Source organism: Primulina huaijiensis, chromosome 6 (assembly GCF_012295235.1).
Source record: "Primulina huaijiensis isolate GDHJ02 chromosome 6, ASM1229523v2, whole genome shotgun sequence".
NCBI lineage: Eukaryota > Viridiplantae > Streptophyta > Magnoliopsida > Lamiales > Gesneriaceae > Primulina > Primulina huaijiensis.
This window is the reverse complement of record NC_133311.1, coordinates 9,120,604-9,143,242: the sequence shown is the minus strand read 5'-3', so window position 1 is coordinate 9,143,242 and position 22,639 is coordinate 9,120,604. Positions and strand designations below refer to the sequence as shown.

At 35.0% G+C, this 22,639-nt stretch overlaps 1 protein-coding gene across 1 annotated transcript; it reads left to right on the top strand.

The window, feature by feature from the left end:
• The first annotated feature begins 20,915 nt into the window (after positions 1 to 20,915).
• LOC140979066 (seipin-3-like) lies at positions 20,916 to 22,436 on the top strand. Its single transcript, XM_073444420.1, has 2 exons — positions 20,916 to 21,803; positions 22,011 to 22,436. Exons 1-2 carry the CDS (start codon positions 20,916 to 20,918, stop codon positions 22,434 to 22,436), a joined length of 1,314 nt encoding a protein of 437 aa, XP_073300521.1.
• The last annotated feature ends 203 nt before the right edge of the window (positions 22,437 to 22,639 follow it).

Here is a 22,639-nt window from a genome sequence, read left to right as displayed (position 1 = left end):
GGTTATTAAAAGGTAAGAATCTATGTTTTATATTATTTAATCATTAATATATATTTTTTATGTTATATTTATTTCTTTAAAAAATTTTATACCCTACTTATAAGTGGGAGTTTTGATTTATTGTTGCTATATGCTACACTAAATTTATGGAACCATTTAAATGTTAGTTTGGTATTACCAACCATTTAAAGTAGATACCTTGATTTATTATATATAAATATATCATTATATTAATTTCTTGGTACCATTTAAATGTTTGTTCGGTTTTACCAACCATTTAAAGTAGGAACCTTGATTTAGTGTTTACAAATATATATATAGCACAATAAATACTTGACAACATTTATAAGTTTTGATATATATTATATACTTATAAGATAATAATATATAACATAATATAAATATGATTATTTAATATATTGGAACCATTTTAATAAGTGGATTTCAATAATGTTCATTAATGTTAACTTTATTAAAATACCAAGTGGATCCTCTAATCTCAACTACTTAAATTAAAATTTGAAAAATTAAAATTATCAATTAAAGATTAAAACAAATAAAAGAAAAACAAAGCAAAACAAATGGACATTGTAGTGGACTTGTAATTACATTAGCTTCCCTGTAGATACGGTATTTGGACTCAGCGAATTATACTACTTGTGGACAACCTGCTCTTGGGAGTGCAACAATCAAAGTCGCAACATGAATCATTGGAGGAGGTGAAGTAATTGTAACTATTATGAGGATATGATGATTTGAATGAGGATATCGTGAGGTAAAAGGCCAGAGGAAGCCCATTTGTGGGAGAAGGCCCCAGAGGGAGCCCGACGATCGTATTTCCATATGATGAGGATAGGCTAAGCCTCAGTTGACGGGTGAGAGTGTCGCTGATGTCCCCGCCGTCCAGTACTATGGTTACATGTAGATGGATCCATCAACATTATAAGGAAAAGGAAAATCGCGATTAACAATCCGAATTCAATAAAAGGAAAAATGTTTATGCTCATGATGAAATGATATATGATATGTAATGATAAAAAGGAAAAAGTTGATGTTTAAGTTATGCATGTTCATGAAATGTAAATTTACGTAAAAGTATTTTCACTGTTGCTTGTGAGCTGTATATGTATTATTTGTTATAAAAATTATGATGTGTTGAGTCTTTAGACTCAATAGGTGTGATCGTACACATGACCCGAGGACCAGCGCTTCTACTTTTCCGCATTTATATTTATGTTTATGTTAAAAGATTTTTACGACTTTTTATTTATACTTTGAGTGGTTTTTGTGATGTTTTAGTATGGGCTATACTTTTCAAAGTATTGCTTTTTAGGTTTGGTAAAACATTTAATGATTTCATGTTTTAACGATTTCCTTTGATTTTTCAAATACTAGTTGGTTTTCTTATTTTAAAAATGGTGCAAAAATATTTTAGATATTTTTGTGGGTTTTCGACCGAAGGTTAGGAAATAATATAAGGAAAAAAAAATTAGTACTTTTAAAGCAGAACGAATAGCAGACGTTTCAGATAATAGGTCGGAATTTTTAGGTGAATTTACCATCTTTTTTCCCAAATTACCCTCGAATAATTTGATATAAATTCTAAACTCAACACAAAACTTACAAATTTATTTTACAAAAATTAATTAATTCTAGATAGAATGAATCAAAATTAGCGAAGATAAGATACAACTTTACTATAATATTCATATGAAACTGGTGTGGTCCAAAAGACTCGGGACTGTGTGCCAATCACGTCGCCATAGCCTCGGCCTTCCGTCTGCAATAAGATTATGATTCAGCAGCAAATATTGAGATGTGTGTTATCCTCAAGCAGTTCGAATGATGACAATATTTTTGCGAGGTGTAAGAATGTAACTAATTGATCCAAATTTAATGTTAAAATTGATTTATTTTCCTTTCATTTTTTATCTTGATTAGTGATAGAATATTGGATATATCAACGATGTCCTATATGTTAATCATCAATAAATGAAATCATATATATCATATCTCATATGTAAATGACTAAAATTATAAAAAAAAAGTCAAGTTGTTGAACCGAAACCAAATCTAAACTAATTAGAAGATCAAAACTCTATTTAAACTAATGAAATTGAATAGTTGGGATTACCTATGTTATTACTTATGTGAAAATCCACATAATGTCATCAAACGGGAACATATACGTATGGGAAAAATTCCAAAAACCATCCTATAAGTTGATCTAGATATGTTTTCATCTTCTAACTAGTTAAAAATTTTTTTATTGCAATAAATTTGTAACACCCGAAAACCCGCACGAAAATTTATTTGAATTTATTTAAATGAGCGGTCTGGAAGCATGTTTATGTATATGCATGGTTAAATGATTATTTAATCGAATGTTATGAATGTGAACTTTCTGTAGTTGAATACGCAATGTAGGGCAAAGGCGAGAAAATCGGAGATGATTTTGATAAAGTTTCTACTTTTAGAAAGTTATAAATAGAAACCCTATATTTAGTAAATACAAATTAAGAAGCGGCAATATATTTATAGTAAGTGACGAACTTAATCGGCAATCGATTTTCATACGAATTTGTGTTAGAAAATAAGGAGTTTCAGACAAACGATACTAGAAATAACTGAACCAAATAATTTTTAAATATTGTGGGGACTTTTTAGTGGACAAATTAAGTAATTAATTAATTCTTTAATTGGGCCTAGACTAGCAAGGGATTAATTAATTAATTAGGGCCCTTTAGGTAAACTAAAGCCCATTAAGAACTAATTAAATAAGAATCCTACCCTCAACAATTCCTCATTCACGCCACTTTCTCTTGGCAGCACACACTCACACATAAAAGCGCACACTAGGACTCCTAGGGGTGGCCGAACCATAGGAGAGAGGAAGGAAGGAGAAATTCGCACCCGTTCGTCTCTCGTCGCGTCGTCGCTCGTATATCGTAAGAATAAAGAACAATACATGTTTTCAAACCCTTCTTGATGCACCATTCAATCCGTAATATTGCATGATTATGATTTTGTGTCTGAATTTTACAAGGATGGTGGTTTTCAATTTCCTACATGTGCATCTCATATTTTCATAAAAAATTTTATGTTTATTAAATTGTTGAGAGATGGATGCAAAGCAAGGTAAGCAAGGGCTAGTCTAGATGTTTAAAAAGAGGAGTTAAGGGACAAAGGGTGAATCAAGAAACCCCATAGGGCTGTCCAGCCATGCACACATTTTCAAAGGGGGGGGGGAGGGGAGGGGCGCGGCTTGGGTGTGGTTCAGATATGGCCTGGACGTGCTGGTGCAGCACAGCAGCCGAGACTCCAAAGGTTGAACATGTTGGCTTTTTAGGGGTTGTGTGGTTTCTAGGGCCAGGAAATGGTGGAAAGGGCTGGTCCAGGGGCTAGGGACGTGCCTTAGGGTCCATGAGCGTCGGGTATGTTTCAAAAAAGGCCATGGGCTAGGACAGCAACTGGTGCACGAGGAAGCCAAGGTGAGCGTGAGGACGTGTTTTGGGTGTTGCTGATGCGTGAGCTTCATGGCCTTGAGCGTCGAGTCTGTTTCAAAAGGGGCCTGACCATGGTCTTATTTAGTGTCTAAGGAAGGAGTCTAGGGCTTGGTTGGATGTCGTTTTGAGCCGTGTTCCGTTCGGGGTCATGAATTGCCCGAACGTGTTAAAATAGGAGCGGAGTGAGCCTAGGTTAAATTTTAAATCCATGTTTCGGTTTTGTCTTGGGCTTGGGGACTTCCAAAAACTTATAGTGAGTCTTAGGATGTTAATAAAGGTCTGGTCTCATGTTGATACGAGTCGGAAGATTAGTTTGGTCATTTTTTTAACCTAAAACCCGAAAACGATAATAAAAGAGTCATTTCCAGCAAGCTACTGGATATTTTTTGGTGTTTTACAAGTTTTGAAATCGAGTCGTCTCCATGAGTCAAAGTTTAAGATCTTCCGGGTACGCATAACGTCGAATTGTGAGCGGTAGGTTCGAGGAAATTCGAGAGCGGTTTGCACCTTCCTAAAACAATTCCAAATCATGTTAAATGCTATTTTTTTAGAGGTTTTAAATTATATGGATGATATATGCTATTTTTAGAACTTTTAACGTATTTGTATGTATTTGTTATTTCTAGCAATCTCGACGTATATGAATGATATAAAGCATTTTTGGAATTTTTTTTAAAGAATATGGAAAGTTATGAATGTTTTATGAAATGGTAAAGTGAAGGAAAATATTTTTGTGGAATGTGAATTGATTGTGACGATAAAGTTGTAAGGGATCCATTGGAAACGGAAACGAGAACGATGAACTTGCAATGAAAAGGGAGTGAACCGTTGAAAATGGGGACGGGAATCTCAATGATAATGGATTCGTTGAAAACGGGAACAGTGAAGTTATTTTTATGATAGTCGGTGGGATCGTCGAAAAAGTGGACATTGAACCCGGCGGCCTAGTACTATGGTTTATAGATTGATCAATCGATTGAATGATGTCACTTTCGAGTATCGAACTTCACATAAAAAGGATGATTTTAAATGGAAAATGTTCGTATGTAAGCATGGTTTAAAAAGTTGCATATTTTGAAAGGTTTTACGATTGCATGAAAAAATCTATTTTTAGTAAAAGTAAATTTTATGCATGTGATTATTTATGTATGTACTTGCTATGTTAGTTTGAGTATGCTGAGTCATCAGACTCACTAGGTTTGAATGGTTGCAGGTGATAATGATATTGAGGGAGTCGCTGACACTTGAGTGGATCGAGTCCGACAGTACACTCCCGAGGGACTTTACTTTCCGCATTAGCTTGATAGTTAAAAATTTTAAAGATTTTTGTTAATAAATTTATTATAAACTTTTATGCTTTATTTTGAAGTTAGGATGATCATGTTAAAAGTTGGAGTCTAATAGTGTTAATTGACGATTTAGGATTTTTATGCATTTGAGATTTTAATGTTAAACTATTTTGATTTCTGGAAGTGTTAAGTTATTTTTAAATGAGAAGTTTTGAATGATTTATAAAAAATAAATTTAGATAAAAAGTAGTGGACGTTTCAGTTGGTATGAGAGCCTAGGATCCTCAAAGGGTTGTGTTACTGTCACTCCAAGAAGCTCAAGAAGTCAAGTCTCAAGTATGTGAGTTTTTACTGCTTTAGATTTTATATGCTGAACTTTAAATGCTTATATGATACATGATATAGAGGTTAGGTGCATGTTCCATTTAAAATGTTAAATGCATGTCGGTTATGTGTTGGGTTGGACGATTCGTACAAAGATGCCTCCTAGACGAGTTCTTCGTAGGGATAATGAGAATAGGCGAGGAGATTCTGCCGCCTCCACCTAATCAGGATGCTAGTGCCCGTGTACTAGCCGGTATGGCTCGTTTACTAGAGCAGGACGTGGGAATTGGTGCGAGGGTCCGACCGGAGGCTGCACACGAACGATTTAGGAGGATGGATCCCGCGGATTTTTCTGGCACTACTGATCCATTCGTGGCTGAGGGATGGATTAGATCTTTAGAGGTGATCTTTCGATATATGTACACGACAAAGGCCGACCGAGTTCTTTGTACCATCTATTTGCTAAAGGGCGACGCTTCCTTATGGTGGGAGGAGCGGAGCGAGGAGTGAATCTAGGGACACTGACTTGGGAGGATTTCAAGAGGATATTTTATGATAAATACTTCACTACCGACATTCGTTCGAGGTTAAAGAGAGAGTTTATGAATCTCCGCAGGGGGACTTTACTGTTACCCAGTTTGTGCAGAAGTTTGATAGGGGTTTTCATTTCGTGCTCCTGATTGCTAATGATGCTGCGGAGAAGCTACGACATTTCTTGGATGGTTTGAGGCCGACAATTCGTCGAGATGTAATGTTGACTGATCCTATTGACTATACTACTGCTGTTTCTAAAGCTTTTCGAGTTGAGTAATCTCTTAAAGATATTGACTGGGAGATGCAGCGCAAGAGAAACCGTGCCCAGCAATCGAGTCAGCAGAATAAGAAGCCTTTCACGGGGCCTAGCAAGGGACAGGATCAGTAGAAACTAGGAGCGCCAAAGAATGATGTGAGCCTTTGCGCAAGGAATGCAACTGCCACCATTATGGCAAGTGTCTATGGTTCTCTGGAAAGTGCTTCGAATAAGGGGAGCAAGGACATATCATCTTCAACTGCCCTAAGCTACAGGTGCCTGCAACTGGTAGGGCGTATGTCATGCATGTCGAGGAAGCTGAAGCAGAGCCGACACGACTCTGATTACTGGTAACCTAATTGTTTAACGTTTTTACATTGCTTTTAGTGCATGAAATGTTAAATTGGTTGTTGGAATTGACTGAGATAATGAAGAACTTAGAGGAGAATAGGTTGCATGCTCTACCTGAACTGGATTTAAGAGATGACATTGAAAATTTATTGGGATAGAAATGAAATTTACGAGATTTTAAGGACCGAAATGAAGAAAATTCGAAACTTTAAAGGTTGAAGTGCTATCTTAAGGATCTGCAACAATTGTATTGGTAGTCGGGCATGAAGCGAGACATCTTGCTTTTTGTGTCCGAATGTTTGACATGCCAGCAATTAAGACAGTGCATCAGAGTACGCAGCAAAAGCGTGATTGAATGCAAAACTTAAGCCAAGCGGATTAAGCATGAAGTGAATTAGGGAGCCTAAACTTTTCAATAATCATGACAAATTTCGATGACGAAATTCTATTTAAGGGGGTATTATCGTGACGACCGAAAACCCGAACACACTAACCACATGCATGCACGAAAATTTATTTGAATTTATTTAAATGAGCAGTCTTGAAGCATGTTTAAGTATTTGCATGGTTAAATGATTATTTAATCAAATGTTATGAATGTGAACTTTCTGTAGTCGAATACGCGATGTACGACAGAGGCGAGAGAACCGGTGACGATTTTGAAAAAGTTTCTGCTTTTAGAAATTTATAATAGAAACCCTATTTTTAGTAAGTCCAAATTAAGAAAATGGCAATCTATTTATAGTAAGTGACGAACTTAATCGGTAACGAACTTGTGTTAGGAAATAAGGAGTTTCGGACAAACGATACTAGAAATATATGCACCAAATAATTTTTAAATATTGTGGGGACTTTTTAGTGGACAAATTAAGTAATTAATTAATTCTTTAGGGCCTTTTAGGTAAACTAAAGCGCATTAAGAACTAATTAAATAATAATCCTACCCTCAACAATTTCCCATTCACGCCACTTTCTCTTGGCAGCACACACTCACACATAAAAGCACACAATAGGACTTCTAGGGGTGGCCGAACCATAGGAGAGAGGAAGGAAGAAGAAATTCGTACTCGTTCGTCTCTCGTCGCATCGTCGCTCGTATATCGTAAGAATAAAGGAACAAGGCATGTTTTCAAACCCTTCTTGATGCACCATTCAATCCATAATATTGCAAGATTCTGATTTTGTGTGTGAAGTTTACAAGGCTGATGGTTTTCAATTTCCTATATGTGTATCTCATGTTTTCATAAAGATTTTTAATGATTATTAAATTTTTGAGAGAATGATGCAAACCAAGGTGAGCAAGGGCTGGTATAGATGTTTAAGAAGAGGAGTTAAGGGACAAATGGTGAATTAAGAAGCCCCATGGGGCTGTCCACCCCTGCACGCAAATGCGTGCAGGCCGTGAGTTCAAAGGGGGGTGCGGCTTGGGTGCTAAGGCCATGGGGGGCTGCATGACGCCTAGACGTGGTCTGGAGTGGTTGTTTAGGGTCCTAGGTGAGTCTTGGTGGGGTTCAGATAAGGCCTGGATGTGCTGGTGCAGCACAGCTGCCGAGACTCCAAAGGTTGAACATGTTGGCTTGTTAGGGGTAGTTCCTAGGGAAAGGGGATGATAGAAAGGGCTGGTCCAGAGGCTAGGGACGTGCCTTAGGGTTCTAGTGAGGGTCTAGTATGGGCCAAAAGTCAAGCCATGGGCTGGGACAGCAGCTGGTGCGTGAGGAAGCCAAGGTGAGCGTGAGGACACGTTTTGTGTGCTGCTGATGCGTGAGCTTCAGGGCCTTGAGCATCGTGTCTGTGTCAAAAGGGGCCTGACCATAGTATTAATTAGTGTACAAGGAAGGAGTATAGGGCCTGGTTTGAGGTCGTTTCGAGCCACGGTCCATTCGGGGTCGTAAATCACCCGAACGTGTCAAAATAGGAGCGAAGTGAGCCTAGGTTTAATTTTAAATCCTTGTTTCGGTTTTGGCTTGGGCTTGGGGACTTCCAGAAACTTATATTGAGTCTTAGGATGTTAATAAAGGTGTGGTCTCGGGTTGGTTCGAGTCGGAAGGGTAGTTTATTCATTTGTTTAACCTAAAACGCGAAAACGGTAATAAAAAGAGTCATCCGGTAAGTGAATCGAGTCATTTTTGAAACGTGTGTCCTAAGATTGAATTTCCAGCAAGCTAATAGATATTTTTGGGTGTTTTAAAAGTTTTTAAATCGAGTCGTCTCCTTGAGTCAAAGTTTAAGGTCGTCCGGATACGTATGGCGTCGAATCGTGAGCAGTCGGTTCGAGAAAAGTCGAGGGCGGTTTGCAACTTTCTAAAACAATTCCAAATCATTATAAATGCTATTTTTCGAAGTTTTAAATTATATGGATGATATATACAATTTTTAGAAGTTTTAACGTATTTGCATTTTTTCTATTTCTAGCAATCTCGACGTATATGAATGATATAAATCATTTTTGGAATTTTTTTAAAGAATATGGAAAGTTATGAATGTTTTACGAAATGATAAAGTAAAAGAAATATTTTTGAAGAATGTGAATTGATCGTGACGAAAAAGTAGTAAGGGATCCATTGAAAACGAGAACAGTGAACTTGCAATGAAAAGGGAGTGAACCGTCGAAAATGAGAGCGAGAATCTCAATGATAATGGATCCGTTGAAAACAGGAACGGTGAAGTTATTTTTATGATAGTCGGTGGGATCGTCAAAAAGATGGACGTTGAACCCGACGGCCTAGTACTATGGTTTATGGATTGATCAATCGAATTAATGATGTCACTTTCGAGGATCGGACTTCACATAAAAATGATGATTTTAAATGAAAAATGTTTGTATGTAAGAATGGTTTAAAAAGATGCATATTTTGAAAGGTTTCACGATTGCATGGAAAATCTATTTTTATTAAAAGTAATTTTTATGCATGTGATTGTATATGTATGTACTTTCTATGTTAGGTTTGAGCATGCCGAGTCATCAGACTTACTAGGTTTGTATGGTTGCAGGTGAAATGATATTGAGAGAAGCGCTGACGCTTGAGTGGATTGAGTCCTGCAGTATACTCTTGAGGGACTTTACTATTCTCATTAGCTTGATAGTTAAAAAATTTAAAGATTTTTGTTAATGAAGTTATTAAAGATTTTTATGCTTTATTTTGAAGTTAGGATATTCATGTTAAAGGTTGGAGTCGAATTGTGTTAATTGGCGATTTAGCAATTTTTATGCATTTGAGATTTTAATGTTAAATTATTTTGATTTATGTAAATGTTATGTTATTTTTAAATGAGGAATTTTGAATTATGTATAAAAAGAAATTAGATAAAAATTAGTGGACGTTTCAAAATTGGTTTCGTGCAAATTAATTAATCCGATTTTTAGCCATATTAATTTCCAACATGACGAATACTGTTAATATGTCAGGTTGAAAATATTAACTCGTGGTGAAGCCAAAGTAAATATGTAAAGTTGCATTTAGAGATATATATTTGAAATCCATAGATTTCGATTATATTTTTATGGTTAATAATGAATATTAAATAAAAATTTAAATTTATACCTTAATTAATTGCATATTAGTTGATAAAGTTGAATGGTGTGTGCCCCGAATCATAACATTATCATTATATCTTACGTTAGGGACTTAGTGTTGAAATAAAATTGGGATTATATATTTATAAAAAATCAAACGAAAAATTATCAATGCATTAATTCAATATGAGATGACATGTATCAATAGTAACTTATCATTATGAAAATATCTTATCAAGTGACATGCAGTGATTTTCAGGACTGAAGTGAATAGCATAGTTTCAGAGGTGGCTCCCACCAACATTCAACATAACAATTTTCAAAAAATACTCAAGTAGAATTTGTACAATTAATCATTTAAAAGCCAAGTTGAACTCATATTTTCGGACCAAAGTCAAGTTGTTAAGATGAACCATGTACCAGTTTTCAAACATGTTGTTCATTGGACTGACAATTCCTGCCAAAGCCACGTTGTCCAATGGACTACCAATCCGTACATAGACTGTTGTCCAGTCTCAACTCTTTCAGTCATTCAAACAGTAATAGCCGATCAGTAACTAGTTAATAACCAATTAATCCAGATTTTCAAATATGCAGTACAATATGACCAATAATTTGTGACATATACAACATAATGCGATAAATGAACAAATCAGTAGTTTATAAATTTTACTAAAAATTTCAAGCCAAATTCCAAACTCTATTATTGAAGAAACCGATAAGAAAAAGCTCACAGTAGAGCAAACCTCGCAGACCTTAGCTCAATAGCTTAATTTTTCTTCTTGATCTAATCCCAAGTCAAGATAATTTCTTATAAATATTATTCAAATAAATTTACACTAGGTATGATCAAGAGTAGATGTTCGAAAATTTTGAAATTCACCTTTGTACAAAACTTGTACCGGTTAGTTTTGGTTAAAATTCATAAATTCATATTAAATCGAAGACATGTTCGAAAATTACGAAATTTCACCAGATGGTAGCAATTATGTCAGAAATGGATCCGAAAATTTAAAATCAGGCATCTGACCAGCGTGTTTACTGCACGCGCTGATGCAGCAGAGTATCTTCCTTAGTGGTATAAGCTAGATAGAATTTATGTTTGCCTTGGGTGTCTCGTTTATCGCTGTTACGCTATGGACTTGACGTTATCCTCCTTCACAATGATGGCGTATGCTCGAGGAATTTTGGTCTTAGGTGCAAGTGAGGCTTTGAAACGTTAACTACTCGTTTTCTTAAAAAGTACTAGAAATTTTTTTTATCCTATTAATTTCGGCTAATTTTAAAATATATACATATATCTATACTTTAAAATATCTTGCACTATTTTAAAAATAAAACAACCAACTATATTTGAAAATTAACAAGGAAATAGTTCAAAACATAAAATCGTTAAACGTTCACAAATCCTAACTTGGAAATAAAGCTAAATCTATCAACCTCTCAAAAATCACTCAAAGGCATAAATGAAACGTCGTAAAAATATTTAACATAAACTTTAAATCATAAGTGCGGAAAAACTAGCGCTGGTCCTCGGGTTATGTACACCTTCAGCCCATCAAGATCAACCATCAAGACATCCATTATCATTAATATCATGTTCACCTGCATCGATCACACATAGTGAGTCTAAAGACTCAGCAAACAATATTTTTGATAACAAATAATACGTATACAAATCACATGCAACATTGAAAATACTTTTACGTAAAATAACATTTTCATAATCATGCATAAACTTAAACATTTTCATTTTAACATAAACATATTCATATTCATCATATACATATATGTATTCTTTTTTCGTTGAATTCAGATCGTTAATTGAGACTTTCGTATTAGGGGTTCGATGGATCCATCTACATGTAACCAAAGTACTGGGCAGCTGAGACATCAGCGACACTCTCATCCGTCAACTGAGCCTTGGCCTTACGTATTATCGTATCATCGTATTAGTCACAATTACTTCACTTCCTTCACCATTTCGTATTTTCATCACTTTATAAAAATTAATCATGCATAAATCATTTTTCTTTTAAACCAAGCATTCAACATATCTTTTAGCTTTAACATTTCATCATAAAATTCCATAAACATTTAAAATAATCATATTAACATATTTTACAGTATTCAGGACACCGCCATGACGTTTACTAATTTTCAGGTGTAAAATGATTGTTTTACCCCTAGACGTAAAATTTCATGATTTTGACTTTTTCTTATTTCCGTTGACTCTAAATCATTCCAAATAATTATTTAAGCTTAAATTAAATTTCTCATATTTTTATTTAGCTTAAATTCATGGCTTTTATTTATTCTTTAATTATAAATTCTTAATGCGTTTTAATCCCGAATTAAATTTGAACTTTAATATAAAATTCACAAATTTAAAACATAGAATTTTTATATTTAATTAGCCCTTGTGAACCATGATTCGACCCCCGTTGAACCAAGTTTCAAACCATAACCATTTAAAACAATTCTCGAACCCTAAACTACAAACCCTCAAGCCATCATGCAATTCCTTCGAGCCATGCTCGAGCCACCCCGAGTCAACTCCTGACCAGACCCTCTAGGAACCCTCCTGGACCCAATGGACCAACCTTAACTCGCTGCAGCCCCTGGTGTGAAGGACCCAAGCCGCACGACTAGAAAAACCAACTAGGACTCTTCGATTTTTCCTGCTAGGACTCTAACCATCGAGCCACCCCCTGACCAGCCCCTTGTGAACCCTCTCAGAACCCTACAGACCTAGCCTGGCCCCTGGCCCTAGCCGCGAACCCACCTGCGCTGCTGTTACTCTCTCGGGTGGCTTGGGGAAGAGTCCTTGTTCGCTTGGACTCTTCCCTAGCCGACTAGCTCGAGTCCTAGCATGGCTAGGACTCCTCTACTGACTCAACCACGTCCCAGCTCAGCCTTAGTCGAGCCATGCAGTGGTTCACCCCTCAAACCCGAGCCTTGACATCAAATCGTGGTTATTCGGTTCCAGCTTATTCTAGCTTCGAGTGCAACTTGTCACGTGCATCCTAGGACTCTTTATCATGTAAAAACAACCCACACTACAAGAAAAATGATTTTCCGTAGCACATCATCAACAGCGTGCATTAAAAGCACGCTGAGAATATTACTTTTAATGGCGTGCACCCATATGTACGCTGTTAATATTGTTGCACTTGACAGAAATAACGGCGTGCATTAAAAGTACACTGTGGATAGTAATATCAATAACATGCATTTATGTGTGCTGTTAATAAATTATATAAACGATAGCGTGCATGTTTATGTGTGCTTTTAATAGTAAAAAATTTAAAAAAAATCGTGTCTAAACATTAACGGCGTACATTAATTGCACGCCGTCAATATTATTATTCACAACATGCATATATTTGCACGCTGCGGAAAATGGGGCGCAATTTTACCGTCGCTATATTTAGCGACGGGTTTAACAAAACCGTCGCAATTTGGTTTAATAGAACTCAGTCACTAATTGCGACGGTTATATTCAAACCGTCGCAAATTGTCTATAAATATCCGGTCTTTCGGAACATATTTTCCACACCGCTTCACAACACTTAAAGTTTTTCTCTCTTAGACGATTTTAGTTTCGATTTAGGGTACGTTTTTTGCTTAAATTTTTAAGTGTTAGTTAAGATTATGAATATTGTTAGCATAATGTAACTTTTTTTTATTTATTAAATTGGAAAAGTAATTTTTTTTATTTTACAAAAAACATTAGCGACGGATTTTGTCTACACCGTCGCTAAAATTAGCGACGATTTTTGTCAAAGCCGTCGCTATTCAGCGACGACTTTTCGAAAAAACCGTCGCTAATTTCAAAAACTGTCGCTGATTTTGGCGACGGTAGAATTAAACCGTCGCTAATCACCTTACGGATATGAACGCCGCGGATAATTGTATTAACGGCGTTCGTATGCACGCCGCGGATAATCTTGAACTTTCAACAGCTTGCAGTAATGCAGCGTGCAATGTGCGTCGCGGAAAGAGAATTTGCGCGTTTCGAAAAGCTAATTTTGTTGTAGTGCCATAAACAATCCCTAATCATGGCAGCCACTTCGTGTAAATAATTCTCAAATTTTGGATCAAAAATCATGCTTAAAATCCATTTGTATGCATAAGAACGTAAATAAAGAACAAGGGGACATGTTTTTCATACAAATCATAATTACATACATATTATGGTGTGATAGATGAGTAAAAGAAGAAATATGGCATGCCTTTGCGTATATAACGCACGAAAATCTGTTGACGACGATGCGAAAAACGACGACAAGAAAACCTTGGCTGAAATCCCTTGAATAATTCGAATCTTTTCCCTTGAAAATAAGTGTGTGTCGTGTGTTTTGAGAGCACCAGGAGTCTTGTGAATTTTTAGTGGTGAGGGGCGTGTATTTTATGAAAAGAATGGGGTAGTGTTTAGGCTTTTATATTTAATCAAGACACTAATAATAGTTTGGGCCCATTAACATGGTTAGGTAGGCCCATTAAGCCCATTAGTGCATTAATAAAATATTTCATATAGAAAAGTTCGTGAAATTATTAGCCGAGTTGTCAAAACGTTTGTACTTTTGTTGAAAATCGAATACCGATAAAAATTACGTCTCGGAGTATAAAATCACCTCAAAACTCCATATTTTCAAAAATAATAAAAAGCATGAACCTTATTTTAAATAATTAAAAATAATTATTTAATAAAAATATTTTTCATTTTTCAGCCCTCGGTCTCCGTTCCTCGATCGCATCTCGTATAACCTTTAAAAATATATTTTAATATATTTAGGTAGAAAACCACTTCAAAACCATATTATTCATTTTTCCTAGATTTACATGCAGTTGGATTACGTCGTCTTATTTTTGGACCTTACAGGAACTACTGTGCAAGAAGTGCAATCACTTACATTATGGCAATGCATGTGGGGAACTTTCAGATGCTTTATTTGCAAGGAGGAAGGGCATAAGGCCGCTGATTGCCCAAAGAAGAAAGCACCTACTGTGGGAAGAGCTTATTTTATGCATGCCGAGGAGGCTGAAGAGGAGGCATATACGACCCTTATATTGTCGTTATTGCATGAAATGTTGAATTGGTTATTAGAATTGATTGGGATTAAGGATAACCTAGTAGAAATTAGGTTGTATGCTCTACCTTAGTTGGAATTAAGGGATGACAATGGAAACTATAGAAATTGAACATGATTTTTGTGCCTTAATTTATGTAAAGGATGTAATAATTCCAAATAAAAATTTTATGGCCAAAAATTGAGAAAAATCATAACTTTGGGCATGTTAGAATATTTTCGAAATTTAGGAAGACTAATATGCAAATTTTCGAAAATATAAGGACCAAAATGCAATTAATCGAAATATAGGGGCTAAATTGTGAGTTCCGAAAGTTTGAGGACCAAATTGAAAATTTCGAAAACTTAAGGGGCTAAATTGTAATTTTCGAATATATATGGACCGAAAATGCAATTTTCGAAAATAAAGGGACCGAAACTGAAATTTTAGAAATTTTTAAGGGCTATTTCAATTTTCGGAAAAAATTCTAAGACTAAAATGCAAATTTCAAATAATTGAAGGGTCAAATTGCAATTAATCAGAAATTATAAGAGGGAAATTATGAATTTTCCTAGGAACAATAGGATCCAATCAATCATCTTAATGAAATTTTTGTGAAAATAATGATACAAATTCCTTAAACTTCAACACGAATAATCTAAAAACTTTTTCGACACAAGGAGGATATTCATTATAGGTGTATCTACCTATGCATTGCTGGATTCAGGAGCTACACACTCTTTTATATACAAGACTTTCGTTAAGCAATTGAATATTACACCTGAGGATATGGGATTAGGTTTCAAAGTTTCTATTACTTCCGGTGACCAAATGATCACGTCTAGTATTGTGAAGAATCTGGAGCTTCGTTTATTTAAAGATGTGGTTCGGGAAGATCTTATCGTACTCCCTATGCCTGAATTTGACATCATATTCGGTATGGATTTGTTAACAGCGAATGGAGCTTCGATAAATTTTCGTCAGATATCAGTGTCTATTCGACCGCCTAGTGGGAAATCTTTTGTCTTCGAGGCGGCAAGGAACAAGCAAATGCCGCACATTATCTCTTGTCTATGTGCGAGGAAACTTATGAGATGAGGATGCCAATGTGTCACTACAGAACATGCTCCTATCAGTCAGAAGTTAGAGGATGTTGATATTGTCAGAGACTTTCATAGTGTCTTTCCTGAGTACGTTTTTGGCATTCCACCTGACCGTGAGGTTGAATTTTCTATTGAGTTTATACCGAGAACTGTATCTATTTCTAAAACACCTTATCGTCTAGCACCCGCTGAAATGAAACAATTAAAATATCAAATCCAAGAATAGCTAGACAAGGGTTTTATTCGCCCTAATTACTCTTCATGGGACGCACCGATATTATTTGTGAAGAAGAAAAATGGTAGTATGTGACTCTGTATTGATTATCGAGAGCTGAATAGAGTCCCTATCAAGAATAAGTATCATATGCCAAGAATTGAAGACTTATTTGAACAATTGCAAGGAGCATCGATATTCTCGAACATTGATCTTCGTTCTGGATACCATAAGTTGAAAGTGAAATAGTCTGATGTTCACAAGACATCGCTTAGGACTAGATATGGGCACTATGAGTTTATGGTCATGTCATTTGGGTTGACCAATGCGCCATCGATCTTCATGGATCTCATAAATCGCGTATTTCAGCCGTATCTGGATCAGTTTTTTATAGTCTTCATCGACGAAATTTTGATCTATTCGAAGAGTAAATAGGAGCATAGTTGGCATTTGAGGACAGCACTGCAAGTACCGTAAGATATGAAGTTGTTTGCAAAATTCAGCAAGTGTGAGTTTCGGCTTGATAGAGTTTTTTTTCCGATTAATTTTGGCCTATTTTTAAATATATACATATATCTATACTTTAAAATATCTTGCACCATTTTAAAAATAAAACAACCAACGATATTTGAAAATTAACAAAGAAATAGTTCAAAACATAAAATCGTTAAACGTTCGCAAATCCTCACTTGGCAATAAAGCTAAATCTATCAACCAGTAGTTTGATATTATGTAGTGCTTGATTGACAACATAACTATAATTTGTGGCTTCAGTAGACAAGGTCGCCAAAGGAATATCAAGGGTAAGGCGTTGGACAAACATCTTTGTTTTTCGTGCCTAATCTTCCAGGTAATGGGGAGCATAGTGAATCAAGCGTTAGAATTCTGCCTCGTACTAGGTCACTGTCATAGAACCTTGTACTAATTCCACGAATTCGCATTCTCGTGAGCTAAGTATTACCCGGGTGACGTATTTTTCCTTGAATTCCCGGATAAAGTTAATCTAGGTTTTGGGCTTGTTGTTTTTCTTCCACTGGTAATCAATGGCTCTCCACCAGTTATGTGCTTCTCCCTCGAACTAGTACAATACAAAGTTCACGTTCTATTCCTTCGAGTAGTTAAGAACAGAGAAATTCCTTTCAATTTTGATAAGCCATTCTTCGACTTGTTGTGCATCAGAGGTGTCGAAAACTTGGGTGGGAGAAACCTAAGGAATCTTTCAAGAATTTGATCACCTGTTTATTCAATTATCTGAAACCCTCGATTATTTTCATCAAAGTTTCTTGCTGGTGGTTGCTGACAGAATATCATGAACTGTTGAAATACTTCGATCATATTTCTTGGATTTTGCTCCTATCGTGGAGTATGTTGTTCCTCTCCTTGGTTTCCCATTGCTTGGAAGCGATAATCTTCATCGTGATTGGTGGGGTTAGCTCGTCTAGCGGTTGAAGATAATTCATCGTCATTCCTAACACGTGAACTATTTCTTGATGAATCAATCTTAGGAAATGGAAATTTAAATCATTTTTATTTTAAAATAAAATTTTGTAAGAGATATAAATCAATATCAATTTAGAAGGAATTATGTATAGTACTACCAACACTTTTGATCAAAACTTGTTGATCACGTTATCCTCAGTTTTTGGATCAAATTAAGACTGACATTTTGTATTATTTTATTAATCATTATCCAGAAGGTCAGACATAACAGTATTCACTAGAGGTTTTCACAATTAGTCATAGGCATAAAAATCTCAAATTTAAAAGTCTTATGGATTTGATTATATTGTCCAAAATTATTTAAGGATTAACCTGATGGGCTCTAATATCATTTGTGGGCCTCAAATTCTCAAATTATTATTATATCTTACTTGTAGTAGTGGAAACATGTACAATCTTTTAATTTACATGATATAACAAAACTACGAATTCAATATAACAATCACGGTCTTTTCATCATCAAATTCCATTATATTCGGAGACCTGAAATCATGTATATGAAATTTACAATAAATAGACATAAAATAGAGGTCAAGTCTTTTGGGACTTAATGTGAAAATAAAATTGAGCTTATATATTTTTAACAAGTCAAGCAAAAATTTATCTGTGCAACAATTCAATAAGAGAACATGTATCAATAGTAATGTATCATTATAAAAGTATCTTATCAAGTGACATGGAACGACTGTTCAGGACTCCGAAGTGAATAATGTAGGCTAAAGAGGGGACTCCAACCAACATTCGGTGTAGCAATTTTTCCCAAATACTGAAATAGAATTCGTACAATCAATCATTTACGAGCCAAGTTGAACTCACATTTTCGATCGAAGTCACGTTGTTTAGATGAACCATATACCAGGTTTTAAACATGTTGTTCATAAGACTCACATTTCCGTACCGAAGCCACGTTTCCAGTGGACTAGCAATCCGATATATAGACCGCTGTCCAAGCTCAATTCATTAAATCATTCAATCAGTAACAGTCGATTGGTAACATTCAAGAACAAAATAAATCCAGATATTCAAATATGCAATAGAATAGGGCCGATAATTTGTGACATACACAATATGATGCAATATATGAATAAATCAGTAGTTTATAAAATTTACTATAAATTACAGGCCAATTGTCAAACTCTATTATTGAAGAAAGCGGTAGGAGAAACCTCACGGTAGAGCAAACCTCATGATAGAGAAAACATCACCTTGGTAGCTTACTTTTTCGTCTCGTTGTCAATCCTAAGCTAAGATAATTTTCTATAAATATAATTCAAGTAACTTTAGGCTCGGTATGATCAGGAGTAGATGTTGGGATATTTTGAAATTCATTTTTGTACAAAAACTTGTACAGATTAGTTTTGGTTAAAATTCATATTAAATCAAAGATATGTTCGAAAATTACAAAACTTCATCAGATGACTAGAATTATGCCGAAAAAGGATTAGGACGACGCGTGTACTGAATGCGCCGATGTGTGTTCTGTATGCACTGAAAATTACGAAACTTCACAAGATCTAGACGACGCATGTACTGCATGCGCTGATGCGACGGCGCGTCATGCACGTTGAAATTTCCAGTATGATTTTATTTTGGACGAACTATAAATTTTATGTGTTACACTTTTTCAAATTCAAACCAGATCAAAAACAGATTTTGAAAAATATAATGGTTGTCAAGCTTGTTTCGGACGACAAAAAACAGTATTTCCGATGACAGTTCAGATGATCGGCGGACAAATTTGTGAACTAGGAAAATTTTGAACAACTTTTATTCTAAAACTGAAGGAAAATTTGTTAAAAAAATAATGAGAAATAAAGAGCCCAAACTAGTAACATGTATATAATTTTCTGGAAAATATCTAGAAATGTTATTCACGGTTTCAATTGATTTTCGAAATTTTGGTTGATGATCGTGATACATCTTATCCTAAAAAGTATTTCTGAATGGAAAAGGGGCGTTTTGAAAAAATTTCGGAATTTTTGGGGATGATTTGTTTTTTAAATTATTTTTCCCCTATTTTTCACTATTTTTGCTTCTTACTAATTTCTTTCTAAAACCACGAAATTCCAAGGATTTTTGGGATGAAATACATTAGATGATGTCTATTTATAATAGAGAATGAAGGGGACTGAGTTATCTACCGATAGCCAAGTATTGGTCTATCTTTATGACACATTTTCCATCAAATCATTGACACGTTGTCTATTAAATTAGTAACTGTTAATTATCAATTAAATTAATTTTTAGAATAATAAAATTAATTAATTAATATTATTTAAATGCATTTTTATTTATTTCGTTGTAACTCTTAGATATTAAGTAGATTAATGTGCAGGAAAATTATATATACTGTCAAACTTTTTCTTTGAATAAATTTTTTATTGATTTATTATTATTTATTTAAATTAATAAAATTTTGACAAAACAATTTTGGTGTTTTGCAAAAAGATTTCAAATGCATCTATTATACGGTGAACTTAAAATCCATCATAATTAACATAAAAATACTATATATACATCACAAAGATGAATTTAAAGTTTATAATATTTCTTTCTAAAATTAAAAAATATATTTAAAATTCATCTATCTAAAAGCAACCTAAAAGAATTTATTTCACTAATATCATATATATTTTGATTAACTAAATGACGAAAATTCATTATATGCAAGATCGCACAAGTTAAACGTGTTGCACAAAATTGTTGTCCTTTAAAGTAATTAGTTCAGGAGAACATAAGTTTTGGTCTATTTAACTAGTTCAATTTTAGGTTTTGAATTAATAAATTTTTAACATTTGGTTTTGATATTCTAACATTTAATTTATGATTATTTTGATCTAATTACTTATGTAACATTAGAAAATGTTGACGTGACATCGAAAAATGTTGATTTATAATCAATGAAGTAACTTTCGGCTATTTTGGTCAAATGTTCTAAAACCCAAATCTGGAAGAGTTAATTGAAATTTAAAAAAAAAATAATTTCCCTTAATTTAGATGTAATTATCGCCAACAGCTTTCAAAATTTTTCAAAAATTATAAGGAATATTATATTGCAGTCTTGGACTATCGATTTGTTTAGCATCCCAATGGACATCTCTTCTCCCAATCGATTTCATCTATCTCTGTACATTTGTATTTCCATCTTATAAAAGAAAGAAACGGTCTCAATTAAATTTTTCACTACAAATATTTCTCTGTTTTTTTTAACCTTGAACCAATCCATGAAAATATCATCATTACATGATCCAATGGTTCAGTGTGATACAAATGACATTGGCCATGACAACGAGCATTTGCTTAACGATCGCTCCAATTTTCTTGCATTTAGATTCTTGCAGTCACCGCACATTCTCGCCGACTTGATGCAGCATTCTTTGATTCTTGGAGCTGAGAAACTGCTAATGGCTAATCAAAAATCACCTGGCCTATCTGGTTATTTCGATTTCGAGTACGACAATGGGTGCAAGAATCGAATAATCGAAGGCGAATATGCTTCGATGTATGAGGAGAAGGAAAGCTCGGCCATTCATTTTTACCAAGAAACTGAATCCAACTATGTAAATGGTGTATTCAAAATGGACCCATTGAATATTATTGATATCTTGTCTATGCTATGGATTAAGTTTACTGGTTTTCAAATAACCATTTTCCTGTGGTTCTTCACTCTTCCCTTTGGTATACTGAATTTCTGGCTAATGCTTTTGGTATTACCGATTCGAATGCTGACTCGAATTTCGAAGCATTTCGAGAAAATGCTGCGAAGAACATGCATGGCGTTTTACTTGGGACTGATCTCCTTTATCTGTTATAGGATTAAGGCACAGAAGTCGGTGCTGAAACTGGCAATAAGATTTGGGAAGGCCTTTTTCTGCACAATCAATGTGTTTTTGGTGCTTCTTGGATTGTTGGTCTCAGGGTTCGTGGTAGCTAGTTTTGTGTTGAGAAATTTCGTTGAAGAATCCGTGCATACAACTGAAATCTTGAATTTCGATTACACGAAAACTAGTCCGGTAGCTGTCGTGCCTTTAGGAAATCAGATGCCTATTTTCAGCCAACTTAGTAACCATAAGTTGAAGCTGACCATCTCGTTCACATTGCCTGAATCTGACTACAACAGACAACTAGGTATCTTTCAGGTAAGTTTTACGTATACTCGCCTGCGCAGATTAAATATTTATCTAAAGAATGATAGTTTTGAATTATAGGATCGTTGTCGGGCCAGGCCATTATTGTGTGGATGATATATATATCTTGAAAATAATATATTTTCGTAGGAATTTTCTCTATAATTCATCTATTTTCTTGAAATCTCGTGCTCATGTGTTTTCTTCTATACGGTGAAGGTGAGAGTAGAGGGCCTGTCAGCAAATGGTAAGACCATGGTCGCATCAAGTTATCCGGCCATGCTACGTTTCAAGAGCCAGCCAGTTCGCATCGTCGAAACACTTTTCAAAACTGCTCCTATTATCACTGGCTTTCAATCCGAGGTCCAAAACCTGAAAATCGTGATCGAGGATTTCACCCAAGGATACCAACCAACACCCTTTTTAAAAGTGATCCTTCAACAAAGAGCAGGATTCGAAGCAGGCTCTGGTGTACCTCAGATATATGATGCATCACTGGATATCGAATCCGAGCTCCCATGGCTTAAAAGGATGATGTGGAATTGGAGAAGAACCATGTTCGTATGGATCAGCTTCACCTCGTTTATGTTTGAAGTTATGGCTGTTTTAGTCTTCTGCAAACCAGCAAGTCTTACAGGGAGCTAGGAGGTTTAAGGACGTGTGAAGTTATTATGGTTGTTTTAGTCTTCTGCAAACCAAGCCAGTATTACATGGAGCAAGGAGGTTTAATATCCTCTGCGTTGCGTGTTTATATATATAGTTGCAATAATGATTCAAATATGATAATTTGTTATTTTTCGAATCAATGCTTTTCCTTTTTTTTTTTTTTTTTTTTTAATAAAAATTTT

Coding starts and splice junctions, on each gene's coding strand:
- LOC140979066 (XM_073444420.1), top strand. CDS start 20,916: ATGGTTCAGTGTGATACAAATGACATTGGCCATGACAACGAGCATTTG. Junction 21,804..22,010: donor GACAACTAGGTATCTTTCAG/GTAAGTTTTACG, acceptor TATACGGTGAAG/GTGAGAGTAGAGGGCCTGTC.